Raw genomic sequence first — 22142 nt, 5'->3', positions numbered from 1 at the left:
TACATTTCAGAACTTTTGACCAGGAAGTGTGCTCTGCAGTCATAAATATGAATCACTGAAGAGTCATTTTCAGGGAGACAAATTTACAGATGGATTATTGAGTCTTTTTTATACATTTCAGACAGGATTCATTTTAGACAGGATCATAGTGCCATCATCAGACAGATCAAATGGATAAGGCCTCACCTAATAATTCATCTAGATTTATTCTGGCCTGTTCGGGACAGACTGCTTACTCATGCAAATTACATTTGGGAGACAGTGGCCACGGTTACTAAGCTCAGACCCTACCTGAACTTCAGTAGAGTTACACCGACCAGTAACAATAGAACACCAGAACACCAGAACAGCAGAACACCAGACTTCTCCTTATTATTACAGACTTTTCTTTAATCTGTCTTTAAAACCCCAGCTCAGAGAGAGGCAGCATAAAGTCAAACTTTATATTGAGTAAACCAAGGATTTGAATTAAGTAAAAAAAAAGTAAATTAATAAAAAGCACCAAGCAATATAGTGTCTGCTGGCTGACAGAATGAAACATGTCAAGAGGGGGTCGTATGTAGCTGGATCAGCTGTCACCATTTGGTCAGGAGCGAGTGACTAGCCAGGGCTACCTGAAACACTTAAGATGGTACTCACACTAGACCTCGTACCGTGCCCGAGTACGGTGGTCCTCTAAGAGAGCAGATACACAGCAACAACATATAGCATTTAACCCTGTTTCTGCACAATATTGGACTATATTTTTTTCTTAAAAAAAGGCTCATTTATGTACTATTTTACCAAATAAGGTACTAATAGAAAGGTATTAATTTCACAGGTGCTCCGGGCTGTGACTCAAGTAAATAAAGTGCTTGCAGCTGATTCATGTCAAAGGTCATCTTTATTATTACTTACTGCACTTAGACTACTTGAACACATCTTAATTAAACATTTGAATTAACTGATGTTTGACTAAGATTTAATCCAAATGCAGTGTGTGTTTTGAAAGCTTATTTCTTCATGACATCCATGTTACAACCCATCCTTTGGAAACAGCAGTAGTTTATCTCTGCAGTTTCTGAATAAAAGTGCCATTTGAAAGACCCCTCTGATGCATCTGGTGAGATGGAAATGGTTTCCACTCATGTTTTAGCACGTTTCAGTGTTACTACCGGAAAACAATAAGTTAGGGATTGACTCAACAGGCGAGTTAAATGCCTGGCTTACTGCCAATACCCAGGAAAGACACAGTATTGATAGTCTTCTGTGCAGCGGTGCAGTTAATTGCCAAAGCTGTCATCACTATATTTTCTTTTAGTATGAGTGTGACATGGCACAATATGTACTGTTGGATTAAGCATTTCTATTTGTTTTATATGTGGAGGCTCTGTATGATAGAGAGGAAAAGATGAAAACAGGGCGGGGACATAACACGGGAACAAAACTTTAAATGGCAACACCAAAGATGGAGTTGGTTTAGTGCAGGTACAAAATGTATGATGTACAGTATCAGTGTGTCTTTGGTATTTACTTAGTTTGGGTATTTTGCACAGTAGCTTGTGGCAAGTTAGGAGTATGTGGTGCAGTAGAAAATGTATTTAAAGCACATGATAGGTTACTTTCATTGAATACATGTTTTAATTCGCTCGTTCACCTCACTCCAGCCACATTCACTCAACTGTGCCAACATTGTCCTCATGTGAATGAGCAGCGCAAATGCAATCATTTCATTACAAGTACACGTGGGCCACATTTTCTGAGGTGTTTTTGGATGAAAGCGCTCTATAAGCAGACCATTTACTTCTCCTGGGCCAAAGATGACCTTCATTATGAACAAGGGAAATCATTTATTCAAGATTAATCATTATTTTATTTGCTCTTGTGGTGGCGGATGAGCTAAACATCACAAACGTTTGACATATGTTGGCTTCTAAGTCGGTTAATGTGTGAGCAAGCAGCTGATAGCAGTGATCAAGAAGCTTTTCTTCTGTCTGTCCAAAAAATCAAGTTGTTTACCAACTTTTAGCTTTTTCTGAGGGAAACATACTGTGTGTCTTTATAGGTCCCTGCACCTTGTCCATCAGTTACTTGCTTACTTTGACTGTGCCAGACCGGTTGGTTTTCGGAGTTTTACAGCTTCCTCACTGAAAACAGCTGTCTGCTGCTGGAAAGAAAGTTGTTGAAAGCAGTAATAATGAACTTATTCAGATTAAAATTGAACCTGCTGAAAGGTGCTACAACAAAACAGACTTGATTTATAGTCCTGCGAATCTATGCAGAGGCTACGTTGTACGCTATGGAAGTGGCCTACGCTGTTGCCTGTGTCATGCAGCAATCACACTGCCATACCAGTAGGTGGTGGTGGGGGTTCCTTTTCCTTTTTTTTTCTACATGCAGTGGTGACTGAAACGAAGCGGACAATGCTGAGATAGAGGTAACAGATGCTATACAGCAGTTACTTTTACAGAAATTACTGCAGAGCACAAAAGACAAGCAGCAGAGGACATGGTCTGTACACTCACTAAGCCAATTGAGGCAATTTACTTTGCTCTTTTAATAACTTGAGCAATTTTCTGTAGGAACTGACAAACTCAGGAATTCTTCCAAAACATTGGGTGAGACAGCTTTAAATGGTTTGAAGTCATAGTTGTGGTGCACAACAATTCACTATTTGAATGTAAAACTTATTTGCATAAACACATATGAATGCTCATTAAGAACTACTGCAAACAACTACAACTTAAAACCACATAGCAATATTGTGTTTGACGTACATGTTGCAGTAGAATAGTGCTTTTCATTGTCAGTGACCACTTGCCAAATCATTACAGAAACGTCACGTGCTGTGATGATTTAAATTGAGAGTTGGCTAGCTCAGCATCTCCCCTACACTGGTTTTTCACCCAGTTGGCTTTAGTAACGTGAAATTTCTTGTTTGTGTCTTTTCTAGTTTGCGCCATTGGGTGGATCAGCAGATTCTGTGTCCTCTTTCCATCTCTCACTCTCTGTCTCTCTCTTTCTCGCTGTCTCACTCACTCTAAAATTAAACACAATGCTCCAAGCATGGTCACGACAAACAGGCGGCGTGGGCGGACAAACACACACACACACACTTACATGAAACCACACACATTCTCAACAAAGCAGAACAATAAGGGACGTGATGATGACTTTGCAAACAGGGACATTGTGTCAGTGAAATAGTGATGAGTGTGTGGGGAGCTGCTTTGTAGGTGTATACTGTATTAATTTGTATGTGTGAATATGGGTGCAGAGGGGGGTGCTTCATCTCACAAGACAGTTGTAGAAATTAGGAAAAACAAGAATATAGTGTAAATCCTTGGATTTGTCCATTACTGGAATGTGTTTTTAACAGTTTTATTTCACCACTTCAAAGTTGTAATCCTTCAGATTTCTCTGATGATTGGTTTGATTACCACAATTCGACAGGTGCAATTTACAGGATAACTCCTTACTGCTTACCCCATAACCTCTGGGCAGCCATGACAGAGCACTGGTCCACACGTTGACTTGGCACAGGGGCCCCTTCCTTACGCAACCCCATTTGGTTACTTGCCAGCCTGCAATCTCAATTAGTTTGTTCATCTTTACTATAGATGCCATTGTTCTCCAAAACCTATTAAAAACACATCATCCAGACAGACTTCTGAACGGGGTGATATATTGCTTTATTACAGTATGCAAATTTCCTAGAACTGCAGCCCATCAGCTGTACATGTGGCAGATCTGATGTGCATCCCATCAATTTAGACAATATTTATACCCACCCCGTGTTTTTTAGTTAAGAAATATATTATCCAGTGGAGTCCTGTGTCTGGTTGATTTGTTTTTAATGGTTTTGGGACAATAGTAGAGGTCAATGACACAGACAAACATTCTATTCCAGTCTGCAGGCTGACAACAAAACCAAATGTGACGAGAAACGATCTTTCATTACTACAGCTACTACATTTTTGGGGTCAGCAAAGACTCTTTCAGCAGCTCCTTTGTTATAAATACAATCATGGACAAATTGGTCTCTGTTTAAAGTGCAGGCAAACAAATGCTATACACAACCAGGTACAGCGTTGGTTACCTGGCTGAGCCTACCTAACACTGTGTATTTAACAGCTCACTGTGCCTGCTACCACTTGTAATATCATGGTATTATATTATGATAACTTCTGTTTTCACTCACATCTCTTAGTATCCTGTTCTGCAGAGACTTTGACTTTAGCAGCATTTTGAGGAAACTCTTTTTTTTTGCCATTGAGTATTTATGTCTCTGAAACATGACTATCACCTGTCTTTCTCTCCACAAAGAAAGACATTTGCTAGTACTCTTGCTCTGCCCGACCGAGCCCTGAGTGGGGCTAGTTAATACTATCTTCACAGCGAGACACAATATAAAATATGAAACCTGAACTGAGACTGAATCGTTTGTTTTTTTTTTAAATTCAAGTGACGAGGAAATTCACCACAAAGAGCTGAGAACAGATATGAGTCTGAGACAAACCTCATTTTGTAACTGACTTCTTTGAAACAAGATTGTGTTTGTGCATGTGCAGGTGTGTTTATGTGTTCACACAGAAGTAAGGATATAAAAAAACAACAGCTAGACGTCTGGATAAAGTAGACATAAAGTCTCATTTGTGCCAGGCCACGGCAGGGTTGTCTGTAATGATTTATCTTGCCTCCATTTTTTCTGCAGGCAGACAGTCTGTTTCAGCCCCCACTGAACCAGGAAGAGTACTCACCTTGGTTTCACCTCGCCAAGAGATGAATCACTGTGTGACTGTCATTTCAAGATTGGCCATCTTGTTGCAAATATCAGAGGAATCTACTTTGTGCTTGTCTCTGACTCTTAGAAGTTATATCTCCTTTGTGCAATAGGACCAAATTGTCCACACTGTCCACACCTGTTGAAGAAATACATAATACAATATGATACTGTCTGCTATTCTGCAAAGTACCTATTTCACCATCACAAGACGACCTGATTAGACTGACACATTGCTTTGCCAATACAGTTGAGTTGTGGAGAATCCTTTATTTAAACCCGTGTCTTCTGAACTCGCATCCATCTTAGCCTTTCTGTCAATAAAAAAATTATTGCAGGAGTCTAAGCGCCTATCTTTACAACTCAGAACACAAGTCCCCTCTATCTTAAAAACTGACAGTAACTGAAGGGATCCTAGAAGATCGTGTATTTGGAGAGACGCAACTGAACAGAAAAGAAAGGCAGCTGTAGAGTTCAATTCGAGTTTTGCCCATTAATCTTTTTCCAGATGTGATCAGGCAGAGTAAAAGTGAACAAACGATCAGAACATCAATACACCAAGCACTGTTCACTGAGAGACAGAAAAACAGCAATTTGTTTCTAAACCACTTCTCTAAATCACTCTTCTCAGGAAGGTAAACAGGGCTCATCCCCTGAAACACATATTGGACTTTTTTTTTTTTTTTTTACATTACTTTTGCTGATAGGCGTCTCATGTTCGTCTTTCAGTAAATCTGTATTTGAGATTACGTTGATTCTCTCAGTGAACAAAGCTTGACGTATTTATCTTCTGATTTTTTTGGTGCCTAATCATACTTTGAATATTAATATTTTAGTTTCCAGAAAAACTTTTTTGAGTGTCATGCTCTGACCCCTCTCGCCACAATGTGATGCTGAGAGAGCCCTCTTTGGTTAGAATAACAATAACAATCTGAGAATTTTACTCAGTTGTGATCCCATGTTTACAGTGCTGCTTAGTCAGCAATGTGGCACAGGTGCTGTATATTTTTAATTGGTGAACAATTGGTGCAAGTTGATTCACTTGAACAAGCTCATCTTATCACACTTCAGTGGAAGTGATAAAACTAAAGGAGATGTGAGATTTTGTTCAAAACAGTTGAACTGGTCAATGCCTCAGATTTGCTTCAGTTTGATTTCTGACCTAGAAATAGTTTAGATTCTCAAAATAAATCCTCTTGATTTTATTTGTCCCCTGGTTTTCTTTCTATTAAAGACTCAGCATTCTATTATTTTTATGTTTACAGGAAGTCAGCACATATATTCTATGTAGTCTTAGATTGTGGAAACCCCCTGTATCTGATGCAACCTTCTGCAAAGCTGTCCGAAAGAAAGTGCCGTGTTACAGACAAATCAACACCTGGTGATATAATTGTTGAGTCAATGGCACCTGAGCACATAATGAGTGTATTGAAAAAACAAACAACAAGTAGACAATTCTGGTGACTTGCTGCTATCAGTTGTAATTCAGAAGTTTACAGTGAACCTGGTGCATACAGTAAAAGCAAAATTTATGTTGGAAAAAAACCCTTTATCCATTTGTCTGTTATCTGTCACTGCTTTTTCTGTTCAGGGTCACGGAGGGCCCAGCTGTCATTGGGCGAGAGGCCGGGAAGAAAATTACTATTTTGTTGTAAAGGTAGTCGTGTATTGAAATCTGCATAAAAAACGACTGTATTTTTAATGTGTTGGTTTAAAAATATGCAAATATAAAGCAAATGTGTGCAGTACATTTGCTTTATATTTGCATATTTTTAATAATAACTGTTTGTGTTTGCAGAATTCTAATGTTATCATGGAATTCAAATACTAAAAGTAATTACATGAGATAAATGTTTTTTAGGTGTCTCATGCTCTGCTACTACAAGAGACCTAAAAACATTTCATCTCTACACATTGTGGTACAGATTTCGTAGTGTTAAAGAACATAATAATGATAATAATAATATTAATGTTGTGAAGCTACAAGAGACGGTAAGACAAGGGAGATAAGCTGCAACACAGAATTAAAGCAAAGCTGTTTAATTACATGGACAAGATAAAAACGATTATTGTCATTCTACCTGCCTACACAAAGATTAAAATTTTTATTCAATTAAACCTTAAGAAAACAATCAGGTCTGTTAGTTTGAAGATTTTCTCTCGACAATCTTTTTTTTTAGCAGATGTGCAGTTGCTAGTGGGTGCTCTAACACAGACACACAAAAAACACACACACACACACACACCCAAACACACTTATGCTAATTTCCAAGCGTGCACTTGTGTCTGCATTAGACCAGAGTATGTTTTGTAGGTCATCGTTTAGTCTGCAGTTACGAATGTTACAAATGTTACAACTTTCTCAACATTCAAGTAAAGACAACAGCACTTGGATACATGCAACTTGTTTCTTGCTTAATATAGTTTTAACCTAATGTTTATGTAAAATATCAACTTAGAGTTATTATTGTGTAGAAGATGTGAAAGGAGAGGCCACCATTTGACTGTTGACTCCTTTCAATGTTACTGTATACTTACCACAATTTACAGTCAGACATACAGACATGGCATATTTCTGTGTTATTAGAAGCACCCTCTGGGACACCTGCATTCCTGCAGGGCACTCATAAGGAGGATAATGGCATGCAGAGGTGTTACAGACTCCTGTGCTGCAGCTGAATAATTTACGCAACATAGTGGAGAGAAAGACAGAAAGTAGAAAATGTTTTGTTTGAGTGTCTCTGTGTGGGCGGTTTGTCTTAACACACTGACAGGATCAGCCTGGAAAAATACATTTTGAGATTATGACAAATGTCAGCCTGAGCCGAGCAGACCAATAAAGTCAAGTTAGGCTTGTGATTATAAAGACGTTAAAACAAGTTTAGTATACTGTTGAGTAAGTGAAGTATTTCATGTAGAGAATAAATACAATCTTTAATTTGTCATCTACTGTATACATTTGTCTTTTTCATTCACAACCTTCATACTGTGCTGTGCAGAATATTTTTTTTCTCAGTAGCGTGACATTGGTAATTTTTTCTTCCTGAGTTGAACATGAAGTACCTCTGAGGCTAAGTTTTAATCTACTATTTTACAGCATTCATCATGTATGACATGCTTTTTGCAGAGATTAATCTTAGGCTACTAATTGCTCAAAAAGTCCCAGTGGAATGAACTATGTTGCACATCTACCCACATCATTGACATCAGAGCAGATGTTTGAATATTTCAGCCCCTGGGCCGCAAGATCACGTCTTCATAACATAACTTCTTCATAACTACAGTAACAAGTTTTCATAGAAACTGACAATTAATTGTTGGTAAACGGTCAACACAGTTTCCAAGCCCCCGTGTTTTTCTTTCTACTTTCATTCCCATGCTCCTACTTTTCATTATCTTGTCTTTACCTGCAGTAACAGCATATCAGCTAATGCAGTCAAATAATTACACTCCAACCAGTTCCCACTATAGTCAAGCTGACAGAACTGCTCCAACACTTTCTGTGCCCTTTTTACCCCACTAGACAGATTCTTGTTTTACACAGTCTATAATCCACTGGTAGATTGGGTGGTGAGAAAACCGGGGCTTATAAACACCACTCCTGCTCTGCCCGAGCTTTTGTATGCTCTGCCAGAAATGGAGGATGGTGCTATTGGACAGAATAGATTTCTGAATAAGAATTCACCATTATATGACTTAAACCATTCAAAATCACTGGTGATTATAGTCACATTTATGTATTTATCATGTCTGTTCAACATGCAAGTGTGCAATTGCTCCTCAATTACTGCATATCAGACCTGTTGTACCCAGATACCGATGCTTTATCTACATTTTAAAACACTATAGCAACACAATCTGCCCTAAGCAATAACTCTTGTCTCTCTAAACCCATTAGAATGCTGAAGCTTGTCATGCATGGTTCATTTGCATGCATATGCTCCATTAATGTGTCTGTGCACATTAAAAAAACTGATTGATGGGAAAAAAGGGGGAAACTATAGTGATGATAGGAGTGAGAGAAGAAAAGTTTATTGGACAGCTGAAAGCTTAATTATTAATTATTAATATAGCTTAATTATTCCATGAATATAAAATTGTCCTTTAGCAAGACACTGAACCCTCACTTAGTTGATCCTAGTGAGTGTTGGCCAGCTGCATAGCAGCTTCCCGTGTGTGCGTCATTGTGAGTGCAGATGGGTGAATGAGAAGCAGTGTAAAGCACTTTGGGTACCAGTAAGTGCAGACAATTTAACTGTAACTTATTATACTTTATGATACCTTTGATCATACTGTTGCTTGAGGCTGTGGGTTAATTCTGGTCATTTGGCGGCCCTTTAGCAATCTTGGTGCAGAGTCTCTGGAAATGGACAATCAAGATATCATAAATGTACAGTAAGGCAACCAATTTGTACGTATTTTTGCAGGATTGGCGACTTTACCCAAGTCTCCACTGCAGATATAACACATTATCTTTCATGTACTTGCTGTGTAGTTGCAGACCCATAATTTGAAATACAAATGCTTCTTATTCATCGTCTTTGTATTTGTCGGTCATCGTTCTTTCTCTTTGTCTCACTTTCTCTAGCATTACCATACATTGATTAGCAAGGCTTAATTTTGACAGCGTGGCTGCTTTAGACTGCCGGACGGATCAATAACAAAAGTGGGATGGCATCAAGTATCCCTGAACTAAAATGCAGTCGACAGAGCTCGACTGTTGAATTTTGCCCAGCACAGAGGCTTTAGTCACATTGCTTTCAGTAGTATGGGTGTTAGCAATTATTGCTTATTGACTTGTGCATCTAATTTGTGCATTAATACTTTGTCATTTGTATGTATTGATGCAAATGGGCATTCTCTAAATGTCTGCCTTGTTTGAAATCCAAAGCTTTCCCTTTTTACTTCTCTTTTCTCTATTGATTTTCTTTTATCATATAATAATTTCTTTTACTCTACTGTGTATTTTATGTTGTGATTTGTTTACGTCCATCTCTCAGCTTTATGATCTTTTGATGGCTTTCTTGTTATGGTTAAAGTATTGTTCTTGCAGTATTCTCTTCATCAGTAAAGTATTCTCTTTGTAAATAATTAAGTTTTTTTCAGTAAAAAGGAAAAAAGAAACATTTAAACGGTTGACAGGCTGGCACTTCCTAACCCCTCAAATTCATATCATATAGCTCACATACCTCCACAACAGCTGTTTTAAATAATCTCTGTGTGCTACATACTTATTATATATTACTATAATAACTGTAGTTGGCATTTTATTATCTCTAGATGTATATGTACAAGTCAGTGTTTCTTATCATCAACCACCTCTAATAAAGAGCTTCAGGAAATGAACATTGTTCAGATGGGATCTAAATCTTAATGTCACCCACACAATACCCCCGTGAATAAATAGATGTGCTACTATAGAAATTATTCAATTTTTTACCGCAGTAGTTTGGTAATTTAAGATTGCAGAAAGCGTAAATGACTTATTTCCAAAATAATGTATTGTACCATTTGCGACTTGTGCATTTGTGAGTGGGGGCACCAACAAAATTTATTTTGCTCCTATTTCAACAATTGGATTCCTGCTTGGATCTATAGTATCTCCTTTTATTAGTATTTTTTACCACCTGTGAATGAACTGTGCATTTTATAGAAATACCCTGAAATCATTTCTTTGAGATATCATACCTCAACAATGTGTACTCATTCAATGTAATACTTATTCACATATTTTAAGCCATGCACCACATACCAGGCGTCCAGGTATTAGAGTAACACATGACAACAAACGAGCCTTTGGATGTATTTTTGTTGGGTTTTATTTGGATGTCTCGGGACTCTTCTCATTAAATTTACTGTGCTCGCTGAAGTTCCTTTTTTATGGCTTTAGTAAAAAAATCACTTTACATTCAATAAATGTTTAAAATAGTAGGTCTCTAACTAGAAGTTATTGTTAAAAGGTAAGACACTTTTGGACGTACAAATTAAAAACTGTAGGGATCACCTGTCAGAGATGATAGATTGTGTATAACTTTATAATGTGTAATGTGTAGCTTTACAGGATTAAAACAGCCTCCTTAGCTGCCCAATGATACTGTAATTCTCATTGCACTGAAGAAAACAAAACTGACTGATGGTAGAGAAAACTTTTCAGTTCCCGCATTGTTACCACTAAATAAGTTGGAATGGATCTGAATGGATTATGTTTTATAGTTCGAACATTGATGATTTAGAAACTGTCAAGTTGCACATTCCACATCACAGGTAACATTTATTAGATTTAAAACATCTGCTTTTACAACTAGCAATCACTGGCAACCTTTAGACTCCTCTTCTACATGGATGACATTAAGCTGTATACCAGGTGACAGTGACTAATTGATCCACACCACTAGGATCTTAATCCAGGACATTGGAATGTTATTCCGAGTTGTAAAAGTGTGCTAGGACAAAGAGAGGTAAGGTACTCGCATCTGAGGGGATTGTACTACCAGAATGCAACACAGCAGTACCTTGGGATTCTGCAGACAAATAGGAACCATGAAGAGGCCACAAGGAAAGCTCTAACTGCCATGTACCTACAGAGAGTAAGACAAGTCCTAAGAAGTCAGCGGAATGGGATGAAAAAAGTCCAGGCTATTTACACCTTCACCCTGCTGGTCAACAGGCACCCTGCCTGCATATTAAGCTGGCCAAAAGAGGAGATAGCAGACAACAACATCAAGACAAAGGAGCTCCTTACAATGCATGGAGGATTTCACCCCAAATCCAGCATCCTGAGAATGTACACTAAGTGGAAGGAAGGAGGCTGAATATTAGAAAGCATCAGAGCCACTATCCAGGATGAAACAACTAAGTTCCCTACATCAGGAAAATGGCCTCAAGTGATGACATGCTTAGTGAATACCTCAAGCAGAAGCCAGAGAAGCAAGGTGAGGAAGAGCAGGAACCGTCATGCAAAGACAAACCCCTGCATGGTTTGAACCTCTGACAAATAGTAGAAGTGTCTGATGTCGAAAAAATCCTACCAGTGGCTGGACAAAGCTGGACTGAAAAACAGCACAGAGTACTAATCCTGGCAGCATAGGATCAGGCTCTAAGTACAAGACCAATAGAGGCTGGAGTCTAGAGCCTGGAGACCAGGCAGGGCTCTAGGTGCAAGATGCTAGCAGGCAGGGCATACATGGAACTCCATAACCAAGTAGCTGGCATAGTGTACAGAAACATCTTTGCCGAGAATAGGCTGGAAGACCCCAAGTCTAAACAGAATACACCTCAAAAGGTGGTCAAGAATGAACAAGCTGACTTCCAGATAAAGTCTGACAAAATGGTTATGGCCAACAAAACAGACATAGTAGAAGAAGAAGGCCACAGTGATAGATGTAGCAATCCAAAGTTATAACAACATCAGGAATGAAAAAGTGCTGAGAGAAGAGTTAGAAAAGACGTGGACGGTGAAGGGACAAGTGGTCCCCGTGGTAAATGCAGCATATGTCAGTGTTAAGTTTTCAGCTTGTTGTGCTGACCTCTAATAGACAAAACAAACTGAGTCATGCAGCTTTTATGTGTAAGAGCATCATGCTTTTTTACCTCCAAAAATTAAATATAAAGATAAGCTTTTTGCCCTTTTGTGAAAAGCATATTTGTCCTGTAAACAACCAGCTACTCTCAGACATGCACCTGCAGCTCTGTGATGATTCATATTTGCACATGGTGTGTTTTGCAGTAGGGCAGCTACATGATGCTGTTTAATGGAATTAAGTGAGGAAACTACATTAGCATCCTTTCAGTAGAACACTATAATTGTCCATTACCTTGCCTGACTTACCATGTCTCTGTATTGTTTTTGCAATGTGTTCTGCAGATACTGAACAAGCTGAACGTGGAGCCTTATTTGCTGTTAGATGCGTTCAGCAGAAATGGGATTAGAAATGCTTTACCTGGAAGTCTACAGTAGTTTTTGAATTAAATCTGCACAGAGCAGGTACAATTTTCATTCAGAAAGATGGTTTTTGGGCAGTTTGTTTTTGACAATATGGAAGATTTTTTTGTTTGTAGGTTCATGGTGTTATTATAGCAACATTGACATATGCCTATGTCAACATTAGATGAAAACATCACACACAAGCAAAGTTTTACCTTCTCACAGCAATGAAAAAGATATTGCTCTAATTGTAAGGTCACCAGTTTTGGTGGTTATTGATTGTTAAACGCTGAACAGCATAATAGCCTCTGAGTGTTTCTCTCACAGAGGCTCTGATCCAAATCAACTAGACTAACAAGCCAGATGCTTCTGTGCTGTTCTACACAAGGTCCTGGGAGGTTATGTGGAAGGAATCATACATACATTAATTGACGGCACAGGGAGGAACCGTGCACATGAATGTACATTGATTTGGTGTCAGATTGTGGAGCATTAGGGTTGATACGGTTTGCTGGGGATAAATAACTTTATTGGACTATTCAAAGGAGGACCTGTCAATGAGCGTGTAAAGTCACCCTACTTTACCAGTGTTCCGCAGTTTTCACGGAAAACCTGATTTATAATGCTGGTAGATGCATCATCTTGCTTTAAGGAAACAGTCTTCAGGCTCATGGCTCTTGCTTTATTTATCTTCAGTGTATGGGTGTTGATGGACGCAGTGTAGGCCATCTGCGATTCTTTTACAGTGCTGTGTAAAATGAAACGTCGTGATCGTTTTGTCTGTGTGTTTATGTGTTGTTTGGCAGCTTTTGTGCATCTCTGCTTGTCTAATTTTCTCTGTCAGTCTGTCTTATCTCCATCTGTCTCCTTGCCTATGTTTTCTGAGTGAGTGGCAGCCAAGATGTTAAGAAATCAGCTTCAAATCACACTGTTGGACATACTCAACATTGAAACTTAAAGAAACACTTAATATTTGTCGCGTCACTTAATGATACCACCCACTGCCATGTCATACATTGCAGTTTTGGTATGACGACAGTGATCTGCTGGATCACGTTATTAATGTTTCCATACAAATGAGAAATTTAGGCAATCAATTGTGTATGAGCAGGCATCCATTTTCTTTCTTGTTCCACAGAGAGCATGACATCCAGTAGAGGGCAGCACAGACAACTCAGAGCTTTTAAGTGTCCTGGTGGAAAACTAATGTCTCTTCTCTTCCCTTCTCTCCTCTTCTCTAGGGCCAAAGTTTTTCGAGGAAAGAAGGTCCTCGGGGAATATGACATCAAAGTTGAACAGGTATAACATTGATTGTATATAGGTTCAGAACTCTTAAAAAATCAAAAGAGGTTGATAAAGATCCGAACAGAGATGAAGGTGGACTGACAGCATATGATGTTGAAATGCCTTTCATACTCTTTTACTGACAAGCTGGCACAATGGTGCCTGAGAACAGTTTAGATAAAAACAAAGAAAAGCTCCTAAGACAGCCGGTTATAAGATCCTAGGAAGAACCCAGAAGCTGTGGTGTACAACCCCAATTCAAAAAACGTTGGTGAAATGATTTACAGATCTCATCAGCCCATATTTTATTCACAACATATCAGATGTTGAAACTGAGACATTTTACCATTTCATGGAAAGTATTAGCTCATTTTGAATTTGATGCCAGCAACACATATTGAGTAAGTTGGAACAGAGTGATGTTTACCATTGTGTAGCATCCCCTCTTCTTTTAACAACTGTCTGTAAATGTCTGGGAAGTGAGGAGAGCAGTTGCTGGATTTTAGGAGAGGAACGTTGTTCCATTCTTGTCTGAAGCAGGATTCTAACAGGATTCTAACAGTCCAGTTCCTTTGTTGCCATTGTGTTTGTTTTATCATGAACCAAATGTTTTCTATTAGCGAAAGGTCTGGACTCTTCTTCTGTGGGTTGATGAGATTTGTCAAACATGGCTTTTTTTTTACATTTATGTTTTACACATCGTCCCACCTTTTTTTGAATTGGGGTAAAAGAGGTAAATTCTGTCATCTCAGATAAGTGTGATAACAAATCACGGTCTTACTGTGTCTGCAGATAAAGAAGGTCATAGACTTGAACATGTATCTCCATGTGTCCTACAGCAACAGCTTCTCCGGGGCCAGTAGGAGGTTAACCTATTGAAAAAGTTCAACACTTTGGTTGGGCCTGAAATATCTTATATCTCAAATATCCCTGAAATAACAACTATTAAATATATTGGGATGGAATTTTGTACATACATTCATGGTCCTTAGATGATGAGTTCTAATCGATCATGCGATTCTATGATCTCCTCTCTAGGATCAGATTGACATCAACTCTTCCACATAATCAGTGAGACAGCTTTACATCCACTTGATGGATTGGCATAAAAGTTAATATAATTATTTGTGGTTCCCAGAGAATGGATTCATGATTTTGGGGATCCATTTAAGGTTGTGAGTGAAATATCTTGATATCTTCTGGATAACTTCATGAAATTTGATAAGATATTCTAGATCTTTAATCAGGTAATATTTAAATGCACCCAACCATTTGGTTCAGATCAATAGATAGATACTTTATTTGATCATGTGGGGATATTGATTTTGCACAATCACAAGGCATTTCTTATTATTACAGACATACTCATACACATACACTTAAAATAATAATAAATATACAGTTTGGCTATGTAAATTTGTGTAGCCACACTTTTACAACAACTGTATACCAGAATCTTAGTAATACTATGTTGTGGTTACTGTATAGAGTTAACTTGCTGTATGTATTAACGTAGTACGTGACACTTTGAACTTGGTCAGTTGAACTTAACCACCTAACCACCTAAAACATTTTGTAATACTGGTTACTGCAATTGAAGCACGTTTTCTATGGTTTTTCTCAACAAAGAGTTTCACACCTAATGGATGTTGACAGAAATTACAACCTCAAACCTCACCACAGAAACAAAAATAGACATCAGAGGAGACAGGAGTGGGCAGAAATGACTCACAGTGAAATCCTCGCTATATTTGCAACCACATTTAAGGCCAGCATGCTTTTCTAGGATAACTATATTATTTATGTAAACATCAGTATGAATGTCTTTATGTTACAATAAATACAATAAAGTATGTTGCAACTAAATACGAGCAGAATAAGTGTTTATCCTAATCCTCTTTCTTCTGCTTCTTAAAAGACTTAGAAGAAGGGTTATTTATTTTATTGGTACAATAAAGATCATTAAAATCATGAATGATGTTCAATTCTATTTCAGTTCATTCAAATGATAAGTCTTCATATATATATATATATATATATATATATATAGATATAGATATAGATATAGATATAGATATATATATATATATATATAGATATAGATATAGATATAGATATAGATATATATATATAGATATAGATATAGATATAGATATAGATATAGATATATATATATATAGATATATATATATATATAGATATATATATATATATATATATATATATACACACTGTATGTGTGTGTCTAATCAAGCCACTGTTTAATTTATTGGGATGCTGACTGTTTCCTCAGTGTTTATATCAAGACTTAATGTTTGTAACGGATAAAACTGTCCTTTGTGTCCTCTTTCCATCCTTTTAGGCCGAGTTCTCAGAGATTAACCTCATCTCAAACTCAAATGGAACCTGTAACATAGACATGCAGGTCATCCGGGGCGGTACCAAGGTGGTCAGGTCAGCACCACATACACAAACTGGTTGTTTTTGGGGGGGGCCTTTGAGACAGATTCATACACTTATAATCCTCGAGCTGCCATGCAAAGTGTAGACCTGGTTCAGCATCTTCCAGGATTCCAGGACTTGACCCTGTGAATGGACTTTTCTGTGAGATCAGACAGAAAAATGTCAGAACGCTTTTCTAAACAATAAATAGACTTGTTGACCAAAAACTCTAACCAGTGGAAAAATGACAGGGGCATCTGACAACAACCATTACCCACAGACTGGCACAGCAGAATACAAACATATGAACAGACTTTACTGCAAACCAGACAGTCACACAACCACAAACCACACAGACACTCGTGTTTGTGACTGCCAGTGAATAAGCAAGAGGGTAACTCCTCCTGCTTACCAACCAACAAAACCAGCAGGAAATGAAGACTGCAGCGTCAGTCCGATAACCAGCATTTCTGCCTTGTAATTAAGCTTTATGAGGGGCTAGTCCGCACATGCTCAGCAGTGGACTGATCCCTGCCATACTCATGTGGAGTCAGGAAAACCTTGTCTGACAGCATTATTCTTGTACATGTGTCATCAGAAATTGTATCATGGCCTCAGTTTTACTCTAAAATACTGGCTTGCTGTGGAGAAACTTGCATTTCTAGTGTATTATCAGTGCATCTGTTGTTTGTGTTTTAACTAGCTACATTTGTCTCCATAGTTGCACTTTGTCCATCAGTCAAAGCCATGCTGTGCTGTTTATGTGTCACTGACTAACCCTACCACCCCATAGAAGATCTGATCCCTCCAAGCTCAAAGAGTGTTGTCGAACAAGCTACAGCTTCTCTCATTGTGGTTTAAAATATAGGATCATCTAGCAAATGTTATGTTGCATTGGAAATTTGTTCAGTGAATGCGGTGGTAAAGTTAAGGACAAGGCTGTGAACCACGAAAGATTTTAGTGGTTTAGCTGTAACACTGCATGAGAATGGCATCATCAGCACACAGAGGGGATAGAGTCACGTACATTTACAGCATTTGGTAATTTCCTCTTTGCATGGATGCATGGTTAGTTTCCATATGCCACACTCGTGTATATCCATCTCATAGAAGAAAACTAAATGTACCCTGTGACATATAGTAAAAAAGTACAACAGATCATTAAAATCCTTCATAGTGCAGTGAACAGAGAATCTCATTTTCGTATTACTTTGCTTTGACTTTGTTGTTTTTCTCTTCTTCCTAAAGGCCAGGCTGACATTTTTCTGTTTTTCTTAGTGTCAACAAATCCAGGGGAAAGTCCAACATTATGTTTCTCTTAGCTCCAAATCTATTTGTTCCTACTGAAAATATAAATGTTTCCATATTGGGTCACAGATACTGATTGTAATTTCCAACAGCACTTTTGTAACCGATGTCACTTGAAGAACAGTAAAGAGTGGGCTTGTCTGGTTTTAGCTGCATATACACAGTTATTGCTTGAGAGTACTGGCTGCAGCAGGACTGTGCATGTGCAGTCGACTCATGATGATCTACAGTGATCATGTCATATCACATCCTCCATCATATGGAGTAGCACGTTACCAAGTGCAACAATGAGTTCATTAATGTATTTGTACATTAATGTATGAGTTTAGGACAACAATAAGTGCCATAAGTACAGTATGTGACACAGAGGAATCTGAGTGTTTGTTTCTACGATAAATTCATTGGTAGATTTGGTCTTTCATGATAAAAATGTAGGATGTTGGCAGGTTTGTCCATTTTTTCATGCATGCATGAATAACTTGTGGTTTAAAAAAAGGAAAGGAGCATACACTATCAGTAACGAAACACGTGGAAATTGTTGTCATGACGATAAACAGTAACATTTGTTAGTTAACCTGTCCAAAAATGGTTTGTACAGTATTTGGTGCAGGGCTTTCAGTTAGGATGTAAGTTGGCATTGTTGTGAGTGTCATGACCGTCTCGATCTTTCCTGCCTACTGTCAGTAATAAAGAGATTACCGTAAAATGAACCGCTGCTCTCTCCACCTGAGGCTTGGAGTTCCTGATTAGTATTCACAGTGCAAGAAGCACTTGTGGTGGTCACACTGTGCCAGAGGTTTCTGTCTTTTCTCACACCTCTCCCCTCTCTCACTGCCTCTCCTCACAACCCCCTCTCTTTCATACACATACTCAGAGACAATAGGAGAAATAACAAAATTCGTGCCCTATCACAGTCTCTGGGGGGACGGAGCATTGAAGCTTATTCTGACTTGTCTGAGTTGTTGAGTGCAAAGTTTCTTCTGCACTGCAGTCCTTGTGATGGCTACCTCTGCTGCCGGCCTCAGGAGGACAGATACCCACCTCTGTGTCACATGTCCCCAGTGACTTTATTTCACCTTCCAATGGTGAGATTAGCCAGCAAAATGTAAGGGGGGGAGAGTAGGGATGAGCCATGAGCCATCTGTTATTAATCTAATACCTAATAATAAGTTCTACCAGAGCCAGACTCATTATTACAATACAAATAAGGATAGATGTTAATATAAAAAAATTTACAATCAGTTTTCTGAATCAAACAACAAACTAGATTATATGTGCACACAAAAATGTCATCATTAAAAACCTACTTTTATATTTATTTTGTACAGATTTCATTTTTTATTCCATGTTAATCACTTAATAACGTGTTAGTTAAAACATAAGACAGCTTTCGATGGTAAACAACACACGCATTGAGGGAATTTTCTGAAGGGACAAGGTAATCACTGGTACATGCTCAAAAAAGAAATAGCACAACATTATTTAATGTGAGACTACGGTTTTTTTTTTTTATCAGCTCAACTTAATTCCCATTACAAGACTTCGTAGTGATATTTCAGGCATTCATTTGCTCACAGGAGTGAAATTTATTCATTCAAAAACAGGAAGTCACTTGTGGATTTACCTAATCTTGAAAGAAACACTAGAAGCTAAAACCATAAAAAAGATTTGATCAATATTACAAAAGTGCTTCTCATGAGCCCTCTTCTCTTCTCTCTCTATGTTTCACATATCACAGCAAATCATACGTGAAATTAATTTCCATTCTTATTGGGATGAGACTCAGCAATATGTTCCTGTAAAGACAGATGATCCATCTCAGATTACTAAATTGGAGTCCTGCCTCTTTCCTTTAAATAAATGGATGTCAAACAATTTCCTATATCAAAATTCAGATAAAATTAGAATGCAATTAACAATAACAAAAATAATCTAGAAATATTGTTAATTAACAACAGCTATTGATAACTGAGTGTTTTCTCAGATCGTGACAGCCAAGAATGTTGGTGTCACATTTAACCCTGCCCTCTCCTTTGAACAACAAATTAAAGATGTCATCAAGACTTTCTTATTTCATTCACGTAACATGTCTAAAATTTGATCTTCTTTTTTCATGGCAGAGGCAAAAATATTAATTCATCCAGAATGGCCTATTGTAATGTTTTGTTTTCAGGTCTTCCATGAGCTAGTAATAGCAGTCTTCAAATGGTCAAGAATGCTGCAGCTACAATTTTAACTAAATCCAGAAAATTCGACCACGTTATACTAATTTTAGCTTCCATTCATTGGCTCCCAATTCATGCTAGATCGGGTTCTTCTGAACCTTTAAAGTGCTCCTTTATACTTATTTGATCTCCTTAAACCTGACATTCCATCTTCAGGACTCCTGTCTGTCCACTTATTGTAACCCCAGCTGACATCCGGTGTCCTGATTCAGAAGAGATTTTTAAATACAAACTTAGAAGTCATTTTTATGCCCTAACCTTTAATTAGTGCCTTACTTACAGTTTGTACCTGCTACCAATTCCTGGCTGATGGGTGGGTTCCAATCTCAATTGATTTAATTAGTAAGCTCATTGCTATCAGTAAGCATCAGTTTCTTTCATGCTCCTCACCCTCTCTCTCTGGATATGATGGAGAGGAGTGTCTGTGTTTCAGGCAATTTCTGGTGGTGGCTGTATCAGGCAATTTCTGGTGGTTGTTGTTCTTATTTTCTTGTTTCTCTCTGCTCTCCAGTCACCCCAGCCAGTCAAGGCGGACCACCGCCCACGTTGTTCCATTGTCAGTTTCTTCTTTTCTTAAAGGGAGCTTTTCCTCTCCATTGTCATCTTAGTGATCCTCAAGGGAAATTTGTTTAGTTTATCTAGAATTCCCAAACCTCTTGACCTTACATTGTACAGTGCCTCGAGATAAAACTGAATCCATTTGAATTGAATTAAACAGCTTGTAAAGTGACACATTTGTTTATTAAAATTGTCTTATGAATTATATTATTTATTAACTATAATTTATTTATTACCTATAATTTTATACTTATAAAATTATATACTATATATTTTTAATATATATGGTATATTTTTGGTATTTATGGTATAGTTTATGATATTGAGTTGAGTTATAAATTAATAATACAAAACAAAGAGCTTATTAAAAATCTTTCACAGATAAACACTTTTTGAAAGGACAGGTTTTCATTGTATTGGTCTCAGTAACTATTTCTAAGTAATAAAGGCAAATAAATCACTGTTCACTTGTGGTTTGGGGAGGTTAATGGGCAACTTCACTTCACTCATTCTTTCACGTTCATTTGAGCAAATATTCAGGTCCGTGATCTGCCATCCAAAAATACCTATGCTTATCATTTTAAAATAATATCGACTGTGTTAGGAATTGGCTAATGTAAATGAAATACAGATTGCGTTTAGAAATATGAATTTATTATAACATCAGCTTTCTTTGTTTTCTCATACCAGGTCTTTCAGGCCTGACTTTGTATTGGTGCGTCAGCATGCCTTCAGCATGGCCCAGAACGAGGACTTCAGGAACCTGATCATTGGTCTACAGTATGCAGGGATCCCCTCAGTCAACTCTCTGGATTCCATCTACAACCTCTGCGACAAACCTTGGGCTGTAAGCAATTTCAGGAAAATCTATTCACAGCTGCAACTACTTAAATATTTGTTGTCATTTTTATGTAAACCTCTGTAAATCCAAACACAGTTTAACAAAATGAATAGTGTTCTCATAGTGTAGTGTATGTTATAATACACATTTCACTCATTCAGCAGCTTATGATTAATTAACCGTTGTCATGTTTCTCTGTCTCTTCTCCTTTTTCCTCCAGTTTTCCCAGCTGATCAATAGTCAGAAGAGGCTGGGTTCAGATAAGTTCCCTCTCATTGATCAGACGTTCTACCCCAACTACAAAGACATGGTAGGACTTTTTAATATATTTTTAGTACACTGAGGTGTCCGTAACTCTGAAGCAGACATGCACTTAAGAAATACCAGCTTCTCAGCATCTGTCAAACTGAGTTTGTGGGTTGTTGAGTTTCAGATTTAGACTATATTATATCTAACGTATTTGTCTCTGGGAAGTGAAATCTCTCTAAAAACAAGACAAAGCATTAGAATTGGATAGAAATTAATAAAAAGACACTAATTACAAACAGCCATTTACACTCAGGAGTGGGTCTCAGAGTGGGTCTTTTTTTGACTGAGTGAATGTTTTAAACTACTTTGCCTTGTTAAAGAAATTCAGTAACAGCAGAAACTTTGTCCAAGCTGGAAGAATCCTCATTAAATTGGTTGATGTTTTTATGTTAATGCCACCTCTGAGCCGCCATTGAACTCCTGTAAATGTCATATTTTGAAATATAGTCAATGTAAATACCCATTGTTCGTACCCATTTTGTATGACTG

General features: G+C 37.8%; 1 protein-coding gene across 2 annotated transcripts in view; it reads left to right on the top strand.

Annotated features, from left to right (window-relative positions):
• Positions 1 to 22142, top strand: part of syn2b (synapsin IIb) — a 68482-nt gene that overhangs the window by 23149 nt on the left and 23191 nt on the right. For both annotated transcript variants that reach the window (XR_010914440.1, XM_067504672.1), the window contains exons 2-5: positions 13928 to 13985; positions 16333 to 16424; positions 21194 to 21350; positions 21565 to 21654. Coding sequence is in view for 1 of the 2 variants with exons in the window: in XM_067504672.1 (XP_067360773.1) it covers positions 13928 to 13985; positions 16333 to 16424; positions 21194 to 21350; positions 21565 to 21654 (397 nt within the window). In the remaining variant the exon portion in view is untranslated. The remainder of the gene's footprint in view (positions 1 to 13927; positions 13986 to 16332; positions 16425 to 21193; positions 21351 to 21564; positions 21655 to 22142) is intronic.

This window comes from Channa argus, chromosome 5, assembly GCF_033026475.1.
Source record: "Channa argus isolate prfri chromosome 5, Channa argus male v1.0, whole genome shotgun sequence".
In the NCBI taxonomy this organism is placed as follows: domain Eukaryota; kingdom Metazoa; phylum Chordata; class Actinopteri; order Anabantiformes; family Channidae; genus Channa; species Channa argus.
The sequence above is the reverse complement of the archived record's forward strand: the minus strand, read 5'-3'. Positions and strand labels throughout refer to the sequence as shown.